Raw genomic sequence first — 14332 nt, forward strand, 5'->3', positions numbered from 1 at the left:
TCTACAGACTGGCATACTTGCCTCCAGTGTTTTCCTCCAAAGCTGTACTGCATGTTTTGGGAAGACCATCTGTGCATTTCCGTGTAGCCTGCTCAGAGTGCTGGCTCTGAATGACATAATTAATTAGAACCCAAATTCATTCCTCTCACCAAATAACTAATTTTTCATTAAGACCCACTGCCCCAAAGTTCTATTCAAGAAGCACTGAAATAAAGGCCCAACCAACCCCATACCCAGGGCTGCTGGTGCCCACCCTACAGGGGACAGTGCTGGAGGACACCACCTGATGGTGCATGGGGGGGAAAAAGGATTTCTTTTTTACTGCAAGGCTTTTAGTAAAAATTGGAACCAAATGCAGACACTTCTCATCCCCAGCCACTGTTCACCTCAGGGCACGGCTGCACTGCAGAGGCTGCAGCTCTCCCAGGGTACCAAGGTCCTCTTACAGCTGGGCCAGGCACTGCAGGAGGATCTGCCAGCCCAGGCCAGGCTGGGGCAGATCTGCAGTCCAGGAGAGCAGCACCCAGGGCCAGCTGCAGAACATCCAGATTGTTCTGAAGCAGCTCTGCTCACTGCTGTAGAAATATGCACACGGAATGCACAATGAAAAGGACTTGGGCAGAGCCCAGGCTTTGGAGACATTTCTTCTTTGAACATCACATTAAAAAGTAACTTATACTGTAAGTTAAGAAAGAGAAGCATGGAGCTATTTTTTTGAGCTGATAACACTGGTCAAACCGTGTTCTCTCTGCCTGGATGTTTGCTTATTTCAAAGGGCAGGAAAGGCAGCATGAACCAAGAGGGTGAAAACCTCAGTTTCACTGAGGCTGACTGAAAATCACCTGCAAATGCAACTAGTCTCTACTCCACCTGGAATTCACCAAGAAAGTATTTTTCCTATTATTCCAGTTTTACAAGTAACTTGCAGAAGCATACTCTCTCTAAAGAGAAATTAAGAGGGAAGAATTTTTCTTTTAAATAATAAAAAATACAAGACCAAGTGAGCCTGTAGCAACCCTGGCTACATTGTATGAGCGCTTTAAAAACTGCTTGAAAAAGAAAAAAAGAAGGGAGCCAGACTGTGTATTTGCATAACTTTGATTCCTAAAAAGGGGAAAGGGAAAGAAGGGAACTATATAAGAGAAGAAGATAAAACCATACAGCACAACTCTCCAGATACACACTGCTATAGCATTGCAGGCAATGTGCAGCAGGCACCCTTAGTCATACAGCTATGAAAAGTTCAATACTTTTCAGATTTGGTTTACAAATCTTCAGAAGCCCTTGCATTGCTCAGAGCAACCTCTCTGTACCCAGAAGTGCATCTTTTGCCATCTTTTCTCCCAGGACAAAGGAACTGCTCATTAACATCACACCATGGAAACTGCATTGTCCCTTCTGCCTTCCACACTGAATCATCTAAACCACACCTTTCTTCTGATATATGGGCAGCCTCACTTTAAATACAAGAGGCATGGTATCACCATGGGAGCACATGGCCTTTTTCTATTACCTTCATAACACACAACTTTTGCTTCTCTTCTTTATGTTTGTGCCACTGGCAATTTGTTCCACCTTTGTCCATCCCGTGTGCTCTGTGATCCTTTCACTACAGTTCATGACCTTTTGTTGCATAGGATGAACAAAGGGCAAAGGCCTAAAATGTATCACAGTTGGGCCTCTGCTCTTCTACTGACTTAACTGGTTTGTTACAAAAAATAAGCTCAAGCTCAAAGTCAGGCAGAGGCAGTTTCTGGTTCACCAGTCCAGGAATCCCCAAAGATGGTTCAGAAGCAGTGTGGAAGAGATGCGTTTCCTTGCATCCCAATTCAAATCATGAATCTGTAGTAGTGCTTGTACACCACCTACATGGTACTCAATAGTGATCTGCATTGTATAAAGAGAATAGAAAAAAGAACATCAGGCTAGCCCACTCTTGGCAGGGGTGGGAAGGAAAAAAGAGATAGAAAAACACCATCAGCTGCTGCGGGCTGAGCTGTGTGTATTTACATTCACAACCTAAACTATTTAGTGGTTTATTACACACAATGTTCTTGGAGCAGCTAAAATGGCAGTTGTATTTATCTTGATTTTGTGCAAATGCACATAAGCCACAAAATCATAGGAAGAGTCTGTAAATGAGCTATGAACCTTGTACATCTGGAAAAGCACATAAGCCACTGTGAGAAGGGAAAATGTTTAGTAGTGTTGGAAGGGCAGGCGCAAGGGTTGAAATGGATTAGTTATGACAAGACACCAAACAACCCTGGGACTCTAAAGCAACAATGAAGTCACAATACACCAGCTTATGCTGCAGGGATCACACACCCCAGTACAACTCCTATAGCCAAGCCACCCTCCAGCAAGGCACACAGGGGCCTCGGCTCTCCCCAGGCTGCCCCTCCATGTTAGAGTGAGGAGGGAATTGCAGTCAGCTCCATTTTATGCACATTTGATGGCAAGATGCCAACACAACTCTTGACTGAGCCAAATCTGGGCCCCCTTGAACTAAGCCATCACCTAAAGCAGGGCAGAAAAGCACATGGCTCTCGCAGTGCGAGCGGCCAAGTTCCTGAAAGCAGCTGAGCTAAAAGATTTTTCTTCTCTTTCTTTCTTTACTCAAAAAAAACAACTGGTGTTTTAACTGTTCAGTGTACACTCATTGATTTAAAATAAAACTGAATGGTTGCTATACAATGTAGCTTGATGTTCATGTGATGGAGAGACTTCTTCCTAGCATGTCACATTATTTATTAGATGGCCAAATGGCAGCTCAGGACACATCCGATCCGGAGGGCAGCTGTCATCACACTCTGCAATCTTGTCAGCATTCTCAGCCAAGGTGTCCATGGCTGCTTTCCAACTGGAACCTTACTCGGACAGAAGAGAACGCAGTACAAGCCGGGGAAAGCTTTTTACCCATTCAGTTCAGTCCTTCCCTCCAAGCCAGCACTTGGGGATCAGCTGTCAGCAAGCTTGGGAGTTGCACAGAGTGCCATGACTCTGGGAATTCGCCCTCCTGAGCAGGAACTGCTTCTGGACTGTTCCTCTGCCACACAGCAGAGAAATCCCTCTGCTGACTTCTACCTTAATTATATTTTAAAAATTCAGCTGCTAGTCTGTGTTCCATTACAATAATAGCAATAATTAAAAATACTTCAAACGGCGAGTCCTCTAAACCTGCTGTTCCATCCAGGCTTTTTGGCATCACACACTTCCTTCCCTGACTGACATCCTCAGGGAGCCAGACTGATGGCTTTTCTATTCTATTCTGCTCCTCTTGCAGGGCTGTGCTGCACTCTCTCAACACATGTAAACTGCTAGGTAATATTTGTGTTGGCAACTAACTTACATATTTTATAGAAAGAGACCTCTGTTTGACCCTCCATGCAGCTCCCACACACAATTTGGTCCCCTCCTTCAAGCCATTTCCTTTTGCTGCAACACAGACCCCATTCCGTACCTCTGTTTCCAGCCTGTTTAAAATCTACATATCCAGAACAGAGCTTATGTGCTTAAGAGCCAAGCCTACAAAATGTCCTTATGCAAGAATACCAAAGAAAAGTATTATAAAACTTGCATGTACACATAATTTTCCTTCTACAAAGATTGCTCCAACTGAATGTTTCTATGAAACAAGCTACGATAAGTTCTGAAAAAAAAAAAAAGGCATCAATACACAGATTGCTGTGGTAAGATTTCGACAGATGTACCATGTTTTGGGGTAGAGGGGTGAGTTTTGTTTAAAATACAGGTAAATTTTAGCTATTTAGGCAGTAATATCACCTCAGAATAGACTTTCATACCAGAACCCTTCCTTGCCCAAGGCACATCACGCAGAATAAAAGATAAGCCAACACAGTAACGCGTCCAGATGATCCAATGATTTCCCATTATCCATTTATACTGTGGTAGTCTATCAACAACTCCATTAAAGCCACCAGAGCTAAACCAGAATAAAAGTGATGCAAAAAGAGGCGAAATCTGGCTGGCACAGGGCAGGGTGAGCACAGCTGCAGTGAGAGCAAAGGACTGTGCAGTCACACCATGTGATGGGAGCAGTGCTGGCAGCAGAGGAGGGAAAGCTGCAGCCCCTGCCCACCCACCTTCTGAAAAATGTGCCTTCAGTGCAACAGTAGGAGCAACACAATTTAATTTCCATGAAGAATTATAAGCTTCTCTGTGTTTTCAATTGCTATTCTCCATTTTTTACTTCCCTCCACCAAATACAACAGCGAAACAGAAATTAATAACAGTACAGGCAAACTATGTATTCCTCACACTGCTGAGCACTTTCAGCCTACAGTCACTTGTAGGTGTAGTTTCTTAGTGAGCACGTTGAGGCAGAACATTGTGTTGCTGTCTGTATCATTCTTACATGCAGTGCCCAGAGTGCTTAGCCTAACCAGTCTTTGTGATAAAATCTGCCAGTGTTTGTGAGGGACAGGGACTGACAACTGAATTTTGATGCTGTATTGTACCTCTATTTCAAGATTAAACAATGATCAGCAAAATATTCCTTCTCTCCTGTTGTCATATTTCCTGTAGCAAAGAACCCAGTCACCCCATTTGTGTGTGTTACCTGTGTTATTCTGGCAGCCCAGAACAATTGGAAAATTAATCTTTTAGCATCTCACTACAAAATTCATTATTTCTTTCATTTAACATAAATTATGATCCAGTTTATCAAAACATCCTAAAAGACACTGACTTGAGACCTTTTTATCTGAGACCCTAACCTGCAGTCAGGTGTCATGCTCCTTACTCACTCCTTCCACACTCTGAAGTTAACAACAGTTACACAACAGGGTTCACACAAGGTGAGAAGATGCACCGGGCAGTGACAGCATCTGCCAAGTTCCACAGCAGGATCCATACCAGGGTGAAGACTGCCACCAAGCACCACAACTCTGCTGCCTCCAGGAATGGTGGGGAGTGCATGCACGCACGCAATATGTAACATTTTAGTCATATGCTCCAACAGTGCTGCTTTGCATTAGCTGAAAACTGTGGATTGCATTTGGAGCGCTCTTGCAAAATGTAGCCATTTTTTATATTAAGGGATCCATTTTGCAGGTTGGAAGGCTAGAATTGCTTGGCCAAGACACAGCTTAAGCAAGCTAGGAACCTGGTTAACAAATGACAGAAGTGCAACTATGACAATTCGGATCCTGCTCTGTGGTGGGAGATTAGACCCAGACTCTGAAAACCTGCAGACTTGATCCTGAGTGTTTCACCTGGGGCAGCCTTTAATTACTGACAGATTTAGAGCCAGTAATGGGCAATAAATTTTTGGGGGGTGACCACAACAGAACAATCATCCAGTTTCTATCCCCAAGGCACTCCCTATCACCTATTGTCCGATAATTTTTTCAGTCCAAAACAAGAATTTGGTGAAGAGGGAGGTGCTGAGATAAAACTCTAAAACCAGGACATATCCATGATGGTTCCGTCTAACAGCAATTGGGATACACAGCACTGCCCAGGCAGTTCTTGTAAAATCCAGCAGCATTTCACCCAGAAGGACTCCTCAGCTGATGCAGAAGTGCAGCAACCTGTCACCGCACACTGACCCCCGCAGCCCCCCAGCCGGCAAGCGGGATGGTAACACCAGGAACGGGGAAGTTCAAAAGGAGGGGCGGGTTTTTTAATTATTGCAGTAAGGTTGCGAATCAAGGCCTAAGCGGAGAACGGCTCACATCCTATTTCTGATCTCCGTTAACGGCAGAGACACGGGCGAGCACAGCTCCGTGCAGACAGGCACAGGGCCTCGGCAAAGCCCCCGCCATCGCTGTCCCTCCGCCCCGGCACAGGGCACGGACCCCCCGCCCGAGCAGCCGCTCGCTTCCCCCCGCGCCGCGGGGATGCTGCCCCTCCACCGAGAGGATGCTCGGTCCGCCCCGCCCGCACCTGCCGCCCGCTCCCGCCTCACCTGAGCTTCCTCTTGCGGCAGGGCTCCTCCGCTGGGCCTGGAGCTCTGCGGGAGCGAGACAGCGGTGAGGGGCGAGACAGCGGTGAGGGGAGCGCCGCCGCCGGGCCTGCCCCAAGGCGCCCGCAGCCGCCGCTCCCGCCCGTCCGCGCCGCCGCCCCGCCCGTGCCACCGCCCCGCCCCGCCCGCGCCCCGCAGCCCGCCCGCGCCGCCGCTCCGCCCCCGCACCTGGAGGCCGGGCCGGTGCGGGGCAGGCGCTGCCGGGCGGCTCCTCTCACCATCCGCGCCACCTCCCACAGCTCCCGGGCACCGCCGCCAGCCCCGCGGCCAAGGCTCCGGCTGCGCGGAGCGCGGCTGCCGCCTCACGCGAGTCTGGGCCAGCCTCGCCCCGCCCCCGCCGGCTCCTATTGGAGGAACACGCGGGCTAACGGCGAGGCGGCGCTCTGATTGGCGGGGGCGGCCGTCAGTCAGGAGCACCCGCCCTCCCGCGCGCGGCCGGCGGTGCACGGCGCGGCTGCCTGGATACGGCGGGAGGCGGCGAGCGGCGGCGCCACCCTGCGGGGAGGCCCGGCCCGGTGTGACCCGTCCCGCCCGGCCACCTGCGCGCACGGCCCTGCCCCTCTCCCAGCCCCGCTCCGTCACGGTGGCCGCTGCCGCCCCGCCCGCCGTCACGTCCCCACCGCTGCCGCACCTCGGCCAGCACGGGAACACCGGCTGAGCTCTGACAGGGCTCCGGCGGCTGAAAGAGAGGAGGGAGCGGCGGCACCGGCAGCAGCCCCGAGCCGCCGCGGCGGAGCGGCCCGCAGCAGCCCTCTCCCGAGGGGCCGGAGCCGCCGGGACCGGCGCCGCTCCCCGCCGCCTCCCGCCTCCCCTGACAGCGCCCGCGGCCGGTACCACCGCGCTGCCTGCGGGGGAGCGAGCAGTGCGCAGGCTCTTCCCCCGCGCAGCCGCACAGTGGTTCGCTCCGGCCGGCAGCGTTCCCACGGTCCCGCGCGGCTTCCGTCCCTTCCGCCCCGACCCGTGCCGGTGCTGCCATCATGGTGAGCGTTCCGCCGTCTCCACCGCCGCAATCCGGCGGCATCCGCGCGGGTACCGGGCCGCCGCTCCTCGCACCGCGGCGCTGTGGGACCGCGATCTGGGGGGATGCGGGCGGGCGGAGATGCGGGGCGGGTGAGGGCATCCCGGGACAGGCCCTGGCCGGCCGGAGGCGCGGGGCTGACGGGCGGTCCGCTGTCCGCAGGCCAAGATCAAGGCCCGAGATCTGCGAGGGAAGAAGAAGGAGGAGCTGCTGAAGCAGTTGGACGATCTGAAGGTGGAGCTGTCGCAGCTCCGTGTGGCGAAGGTGACCGGCGGGGCCGCCTCCAAGCTCTCCAAGATGTAAGTGGGCTCTGGCCCGGCTCGGGGGGCGGCGGGGAGCCAGCGGGAGAGCCCCCTAGGCCCGAGCAGGTGGGGCCCGGGGGCGCGGTGGGAGCGCGGCCTTCAGCCGGGACCGGGTGGGCGCTGCGGCGCGGAGGGTCTGAGAGAGGTGGTCGCAGTTTGTGTTGACTTAAACCCTAAATCCGGGAAAAAAAGTGTATGGAAGAAGAGTGAACATTTGCAGGCTTGAAAGTCTTGTGCGAGTCTTAGCGGCGATGTGAAGCCGGCGTATGCCGGAAGTTTTTGTTTTGTTACAACGTGGTGCACCGTAAGTGACTCTAGTACGGTCCCGTTTTCTGTGTGCCTGGCTGTAGATCTGTGGGACTTGAGTTCTGAGCGATGCTTTGTTTCCCACCTGCAGACGTGTGGTGCGTAAATCCATTGCCAGAGTCCTAACTGTTATCAACCAGACTCAGAAGGAGAACTTGAGGAAGTTTTACAAGGTAAGGCCAAACATCTTGGACAGTGATGTCTTTTTCTCTCGCCATCTTCAGATCTATAGTTTGTAGAACTGAAATAATTTTTAGGTTGTTACTGAGGAAATTAAAACTCAAGGAAAAGTAATTTGTTTTATTTTAAAATTCTGTAGTCACAGTTTTTTTTTAATATTATTGCAAGACTGCCTTGAATTCTTCAAGCTCAGTGTGAATCTGCTTTTGCCAGGCTCTATTTTCAAAAGTATCCTGGTTTGCGCCAGGATAGAGACAATTTTCATGTTGGTTAAACTGTGATAAAGAAGTGTTGGATAACTGGGACTTGTAAGGTTAGGCATTATTTAAATTTTATTAGTCAAAGTAGTACAGGTGGTACAGAAGTTGGAATCAAAATGTTTCCCACTTGAGGAAAGTTCTCTTAAACTTTAAGCATTTGATGGTCTCAACTAAAAGCAGCTGAAAGCACTGCTGCTGCTGTTCTTACAGGCAGCTCATCTCTCCTGGAGCACATGCACATCATTGCTCCCAAACTGAACTTCTCTGTTTTTGCAAATAGGGCAAAAAGTACAAGCCTCTCGACCTGCGGCCGAAGAAGACTCGTGCCATGCGCCGCAGGTTGAATAAACATGAAGAGAATCTGAAGACCAAAAAACAGCAACGAAAGGAACGTCTGTACCCTGCCAGGAAATACGCCATCAAGGCATAAAGCCTACCCCAGGTTCTACATTGTATCAGCTGAGGGTGTGGCATTAAATAGAGTTTCCTTTGGAAGCTGTCACTTTTGGGTTTTTTGTAGTGGTGGGACAAAGGATTCATCAGCTTTATGAAGAGAAATGGGAGGTTTGTCAGGTTGTTTAAGCATTTATTGCTAATTACAATAACTTTTGGATTAGAATTAACCTTTCTTTTTGAAGAACAGGTGAATGAGTACAGATCTGAGAGTGTGGTTCAACTTCACATTTAAAAAATCTACCTTGAGATTGACTTTTAAAGGGAAACTTTGCATGGGTGTTTACAGTGTTTGGTGTTCATCACTTAAAGGGCTTAAGAGTAAATATTTTGGTCTTGTGCCAGTGTTTTGTTAAAGAGATGAGCTCATCTGCTGTGTTTTCAGCGGATTTCATTGAAACTGAAAGATTCTGCCAGCCTTTGTTTTGACTCTGCACCATCAGTCCCTGGCTCTGCAGATGCTGGAGGTGCTGCTGGTGGTTTGCTGGGCTGAGCTGCTTGATCCTTCTTGACCACCCTGCCTGGTGCTGCAGTGAGAGGTGGCTGAAGGCTGCTGCAGCCCCCTCCTTGGGTTTGACTGTGTCCCCCATGGAGTTCTGTGTAACTTGAAGATGGAGCTGTGATTCCAAAGACCTTTTTTGGTTCTGCTGTAAGGGCAGTGATCCTCAGTCAGAGTTGCAGCACTCATGGTTTACGTTAGCATAGCTAACACATTCTAACACGAAAAATTCTCGTTAGGGAGTCTTTAAATTGGATCCAGATTTTGTTTAGGAAAAGGATCTTAATTCTGCTCACTGAACTTAGCGTAGATCTGAAGAATTTTTAAGCCTTGAACAAGTTTTAACTGGAGAGAGATTTAATTATGTGCAGTAGAGTGAATTTCCCATATATTGAGCTGTCTGAGGGATAGCTTTACGATGATGCTAATGCTGGCTGTGTGGTGGCTTTGTTAGGAGCTTAGTGTGGGCCAGAACACGATCGGTTTGGCAGCAAAGGGACCTGGCCTGGCAGAGCTTTGGGCCCAGGCCCTGTGGGGCCCAGGCTGCAGGAGCAGGGGGGGTCGTGCTAGACCTGGCTCCTTTGGCTTGCGGTGGGTCTCTGAATCCCCTGCAGTGCAGCAGCAGACTGCTCCCCAAAAGATGCAGCACATGGGGACCCCTGCACAGCCCCACAGATTCCTGCCCAGGATCCCAGTGCCTGGCAGGGGAGGGAGTGGCAGGTCCTGTGCTGGGGATGGGACAGGCAGCACTGTCCTGCTTCACTCTCACATCACACCTGGCTGCTCTGCAGGAGGGGCATTGTGTACCCTGTGCTCCTCAGCAGTGTCCAGGGAGTCTGATGGCTCTGCCAGCATTCCTGACACGGAAATCCAAACCCAGGTAACATTTCCCTGTCCAGAGCCTGCTCCTAGATGGCCATTTGTAAATTCCTGGCCCTGACTGTGTGAGCCAGGAGTCAGCTGTCTGTCAGCAGGGACCATGAGCTGTGGGGTGGTTTGGAAATAAAGATGGGGAGAAGGCAGATGCAGTGCAGATCCTCGGAGGGCAGCACTGGAGTGTGCTGGAGGTGAAATGGCTGTCACCATCTATGGCCAGGGGAGCAGCACTGCTTGGAGAGGATCATGTCAAAAAATGCTGGGTCATGGTACAGATGACAGTGTGCCATTAACTAACCAGTAACAAGAGTGGAAAAAAAAAATCACACAGTAATTACCACGCACAAACCAGACACTGAACATCCAAGGAAAAGTCCCAGGTTTGGATTGCAGCATTTTGCCCAGAGAAGACTTGCTGTGGTCACTGCAGGTACAAAATCACACCTCAAACTGATACCTCGGAGCATCCTGGAGTCACAGTTGGGTTTGGGTGGAGTGGGTACGTCTGCAGTTCTGCAAGGCACAGTTAACAAAGATGCAGTTACTCAGGTTGGAAGATTTCATGATGTTTACTGCAGGTGCCTGCCTAGAGCGAGGCCACCTTTGGAGGTAAATGACTTACCAAGTTTCTCATGGGGGTTTTGGTTACAATCTGCTGTATTTCCAAACCTTTTGCATACACCCTTGTAAACAGATAAAAACATGAGAACACCTCAAGCACAGTGTGTGCACAGGCCATACCCGCTGTCCCAGGAGGCAAACAGGCTTCTGGTTATGTCAAGATGGAGGCACAAGATCTCCTGCTTTGCTGGTCTCCAAAGAGGGGTGTGGCCAGAGGCAGAGCCCTCAGCATTTGGCATTGCTCCTGCCACATCCGTGCTCCTGGAAGCAGCCACCCTGGGCTGCGCTATGCCACCTGCTCCATGTGCCCAGGCAGAGGTGACTTCACATGACAGTGTGAGAGCTGTCTGACACATCTGGTTAACAATAACCCCCATGTTGTGAGTGCCCCACAGGAAAATGCCACATCCTGCTGGCCATGCAGGAGGCTGGGGTCTGCTCAGGGCAGCCCCCCACTCCCTGCCCTGAATGCCCCTTCTGTTGGCTGGGATGGGGGAGGACTCGTTCCCCCCTCCTGCTGCTCCCATGAATAAGGGCAGTGTCTGGACACCCACACAGCCCCGGGGCCCTGCTCCTGTCCTGGGTCTCCTGGACAAAGGTGGCCCTTGGGTCCCAGGCAATGGGGGCACTGTGCCAGGGCTGGTGTCAGTGTGCTAGGGATGGTGGCTTTGAGCTGGGGATGGTGGCTCCCTGCCAGCCGGCGGGGCGGTAGAGAGCAGTGAGATGAGTCCTGTCCTGGGGGATGCTGCCAGGGATGAGGCATTTGTTGGAAACACCCATCACCTCAGGGGCTGCCATGCCCTGCTGTGCCAGGGGTTGGGGTGGTTTGGAGATGACGGTGAGGATCCTGGGAACAGATTTCTGTTCCCACTGGTGAATGAGTCAGCAGAGGCACCGCCAAGCCCCTTAGTTCCCTCCCTTCCCTCTAGCTGCTGCTGCCCACCACTGCCCGGCCCTTCCCCACAGCTGCTCAGGGTGGGCTGCCCGGCTCCTGCAGCTCCTGCTCCTGCCTTACCCTGCAGCCCCTTCTCACCCCACGGCTCTCTGGAGACCAACCAGCAGCCCTGCAGCACCAGTGTCCTCCCAACAAACATGTCCCTGCACAGGTAGCTGAGGGGACAGGGACACAACGTGAAGGCTGCAGTGCTGGCACTGAGCCTTAAGCTCCCCAGAAGGAACCTGCAGACCACCAGGCTGTGCCCAAAGGATCTGCCATGGCAGGGCAGAACATCCCAGGCACAGCCCTCTGCCCAGTCCCAGAGCCCAGCTGTGCCCAGGCAGCCATTCCAGGAGGGATCCAGGCAGAGCAGCAGCAGCCGCTGTCCCCAGGAGGCAGTTTCCAGCCAGGTCCTGCTGGGAGCAGGGGGTCCATGCTGGGCCAAGCCTTCTGTGCCTGTCCCAGTCCAGCCATGGGGACATGGAGAGATGTAGAAGCTCCCTGGTCTCAGGGCTGGGTTTGTGCCTCTGCTTCCCTGACAGGGTTCCTGTCAGCCCCTCACAGCCCTGGAGTGCTGGGAAGGTGCGTGTGGACACGGCAGCTCCTGCTGCTCACCCCACCAGCATTGTTTGGGTTGGGCGATACTCGCATCCTGAGCTCCCGCTGCGCTTCCAGCTGCAGCTTCATCATGGTTACAAGAGAAACAGCTTCCTGCTGCCAGCACAGCCACGGGAAAGCACTTGAGCAGGTTTGATGCTGAGCACCCTCACACCTTCCCAGGGGAGCTTTGCCTGCTGTGTCCTCCCCACCTCCCTGCTGGCCCTGGGTGCAATGAGCTGCCGAGTCTCAGCAGGGATGTGCCCATCCCAGCGAGGTGCTGCCCTGTCAGCCACAGCTCAGGGACAGGGAGGGCAGGGATGTCCCAAAAGAGACCTTGGGCAGAGCGGTGCCAGCACTGTCCTGCACAGCAGCCGTGTCAGGGAGCCATGGCACATCCCTAGGGAGTGGGAAATACCAACCCTCTCCATGCTGCTGTGCTGCCAGGGCTGTGCCCAGGCATGCCGGCCCCAGGGATTATGTGAAGGAAAGGGCAGGGCAATAAAAATAGATCCCTGTGATGCTTGGTGCTGCTGGCTCCAGCTTGGAAGCATGTTTGCAATGTGGGCACAGCCCCAGGGCTCATTCCCACCTGCTGCCAGACACGCATCGCCTCATTCCCAGGGTCAGCAGCCCCCAGAGGGAGGTAAGAATTGGAGGAAGAAGCCAATTCCCCCTTCAGATGCTCTGCACACAGCTGGTCCCAGCCCTGCAGCCCCGGGGCAGTGGCTCTCAGCTTCCCTTGGCCAGGGAGGGGCTGTGTGGCCATGGACAGCTGATGGTGCATCTCTTGTCCTGGAGATGGGCCCAGGTCCCCCCCATGGGAGCAAACTGCAGCCAGGGGGCTCCCAGCACTGAGAAGAAAGCAGCCAGGTCAGGGGGGAATTAGGGCTTCACTGCTCAGCTTCACCTAGGGGCCAGCTGCGCCCATGGAGGGTGTTTTTAGAGGGAGGGCTGTGGCATCAGCAGCCACCCTCCCAGATGGCATCAGTGCCCTCCCCTGAGTGCTGTGTTGCTGTCACGGGGGCTTTGGGCACCACAGACCCTCAGCGTCTCTGCCTCAAGCTTCATTTGCCACTTGCTGCTGAACTGAGAGATTTTAATCTTTTAATCACGTTATGAGCTGAGGTGGTGCTGGCCACGCACAGGAGGAATGTCTGGAAATCAGCAGTGCCCAGCACAGCAGGAGCTCATCCTGCCCCCACCTGCATATCCCCACCATTGGGGATCCCTGTTTTCCTTGATCTACATCATCCTGCCTGTGACAGAGACCAGGAGCAGCACCTGAGACTCAAGGCCAGGACCAGGCTTCAGAGACAATGGACTGGGACCATGGCCAGGAGCAGGACCAGGACAAGGACTGCTGGGTCTGGAGCTCCTGAGCCACATATCCAACACGTGTCCCCTTGGGCAGCAGCAATAGGGAGGGAGATTTCTACATATTCCAGTGCCACCAAATCAAACCACCAGTGTTGCCATGGAGATGGGCTGGTCAGGCTGCAGATGGGGAGCATCAGAGCAGGTGCTCAGAGGCATTTCCATTGCCCTCACCTGAGGTGTGATTCCCTGACATGAAACATCAGAGAAAGGGGATCAGAGAGACTTTAGACTGAGAAAACAGCATGGAGCAGTCAGGGGATACAGGAGGTCTGAAGGACCCAGCACAGTAACCCCCTCAGAAACAAAAGCCCCCTTGTTTTTGCTCACTGCTGGTGTTCTGTGGGTGGGGAGTTGGGGGGCTGCTTCCCCAGGGCCCACATCCCACCTCTCACAGTGCTGCAGCTCACAGCCTGTGCTGCCAAGAAACCTTCTGAGGCTGCAGACTGCTGCCAGCCCACTGTCCCGTGTTGCTTTTTGCTCCCATGTCTCTCCTCCCCAGCTTTCCCCAGCCCTGTAGCCAGGCCGAGCTGGTGCTTGTGGCTGTGGGATTCAGGGGCAAGGCCAGGCAGCTGTAAGGGGGGGGGAAAGTATTTAATGAAATATCTGTCATGTGGGTGTAATTAAAGCTTCTCGTTATCACAGCGTTAGGGGCAGCAAGGAGCTTGCTCCCAGAGGGGTGCTTTTGCAGGAGGCCCCATGGCTGCAATTAAGTAACCCCCCAGCCATGTGGATTTAATTACCCCCTTCGCCGTGTTTTCTTCCCGGGGGGATCGGCGGGGCACCCGCAGCTCAGCCTGGCGCAGCAGGGCAGCGTGGAGCCACCGCAGCCCCTGCCGAAGATCAACAAAGCCCTGGAATTAGAGATGTGCTGGGAGTTTACTTTACTGCTAAAAAATGTCAGAAATCCGTATTGT

The 14332-nt window shown here is 52.7% G+C and overlaps 2 protein-coding genes across 4 annotated transcripts in view; one reads left to right on the plus strand and one right to left on the minus strand.

Moving 5' to 3' along the window:
- The window catches only part of SCAI (suppressor of cancer cell invasion), a 33951-nt gene extending 27714 nt beyond the window's left edge, over positions 1-6237 (minus strand). The window contains exons 1-2 of one of the 3 annotated variants that reach the window (XM_030461093.1): positions 6208-6237; positions 5933-5977 (exon numbers count right to left, since the gene is read on the minus strand). Coding sequence is in view for 2 of the 3 variants with exons in the window: in XM_030461091.1 (XP_030316951.1) it covers positions 5933-5977; positions 6158-6210 (98 nt within the window). In the remaining variant the exon portion in view is untranslated. Of the gene's footprint in view, positions 1-1869; positions 1885-5932; positions 5978-6157 lie in introns of those variants that run through there. The other 2 variants (XM_030461091.1, XM_030461092.1) reach the window with 2 other exon arrangements.
- Positions 6238-6858: 621 nt separating this feature from the next.
- On the plus strand, positions 6859-8557 carry RPL35 (ribosomal protein L35). The gene is made up of 4 exons (XM_030461094.1): positions 6859-6969; positions 7170-7306; positions 7707-7788; positions 8336-8557. Exons 1-4 carry the CDS (start codon positions 6967-6969, stop codon positions 8483-8485), a joined length of 372 nt encoding a protein of 123 aa, XP_030316954.1. The 5' UTR covers positions 6859-6966; the 3' UTR covers positions 8486-8557.
- The last annotated feature ends 5775 nt before the right edge of the window (positions 8558-14332 follow it).

This window comes from Calypte anna, chromosome 17 (genome assembly GCF_003957555.1).
Source record: "Calypte anna isolate BGI_N300 chromosome 17, bCalAnn1_v1.p, whole genome shotgun sequence".
Taxonomy (NCBI): domain Eukaryota; kingdom Metazoa; phylum Chordata; class Aves; order Apodiformes; family Trochilidae; genus Calypte; species Calypte anna.

Coding starts and splice junctions, on each gene's coding strand:
- RPL35 (XM_030461094.1), top strand. Junction 7,307..7,706: donor GCCTCCAAGCTCTCCAAGAT/GTAAGTGGGCTC, acceptor TCCCACCTGCAG/ACGTGTGGTGCGTAAATCCA. Junction 7,789..8,335: donor ACTTGAGGAAGTTTTACAAG/GTAAGGCCAAAC, acceptor TTTTGCAAATAG/GGCAAAAAGTACAAGCCTCT.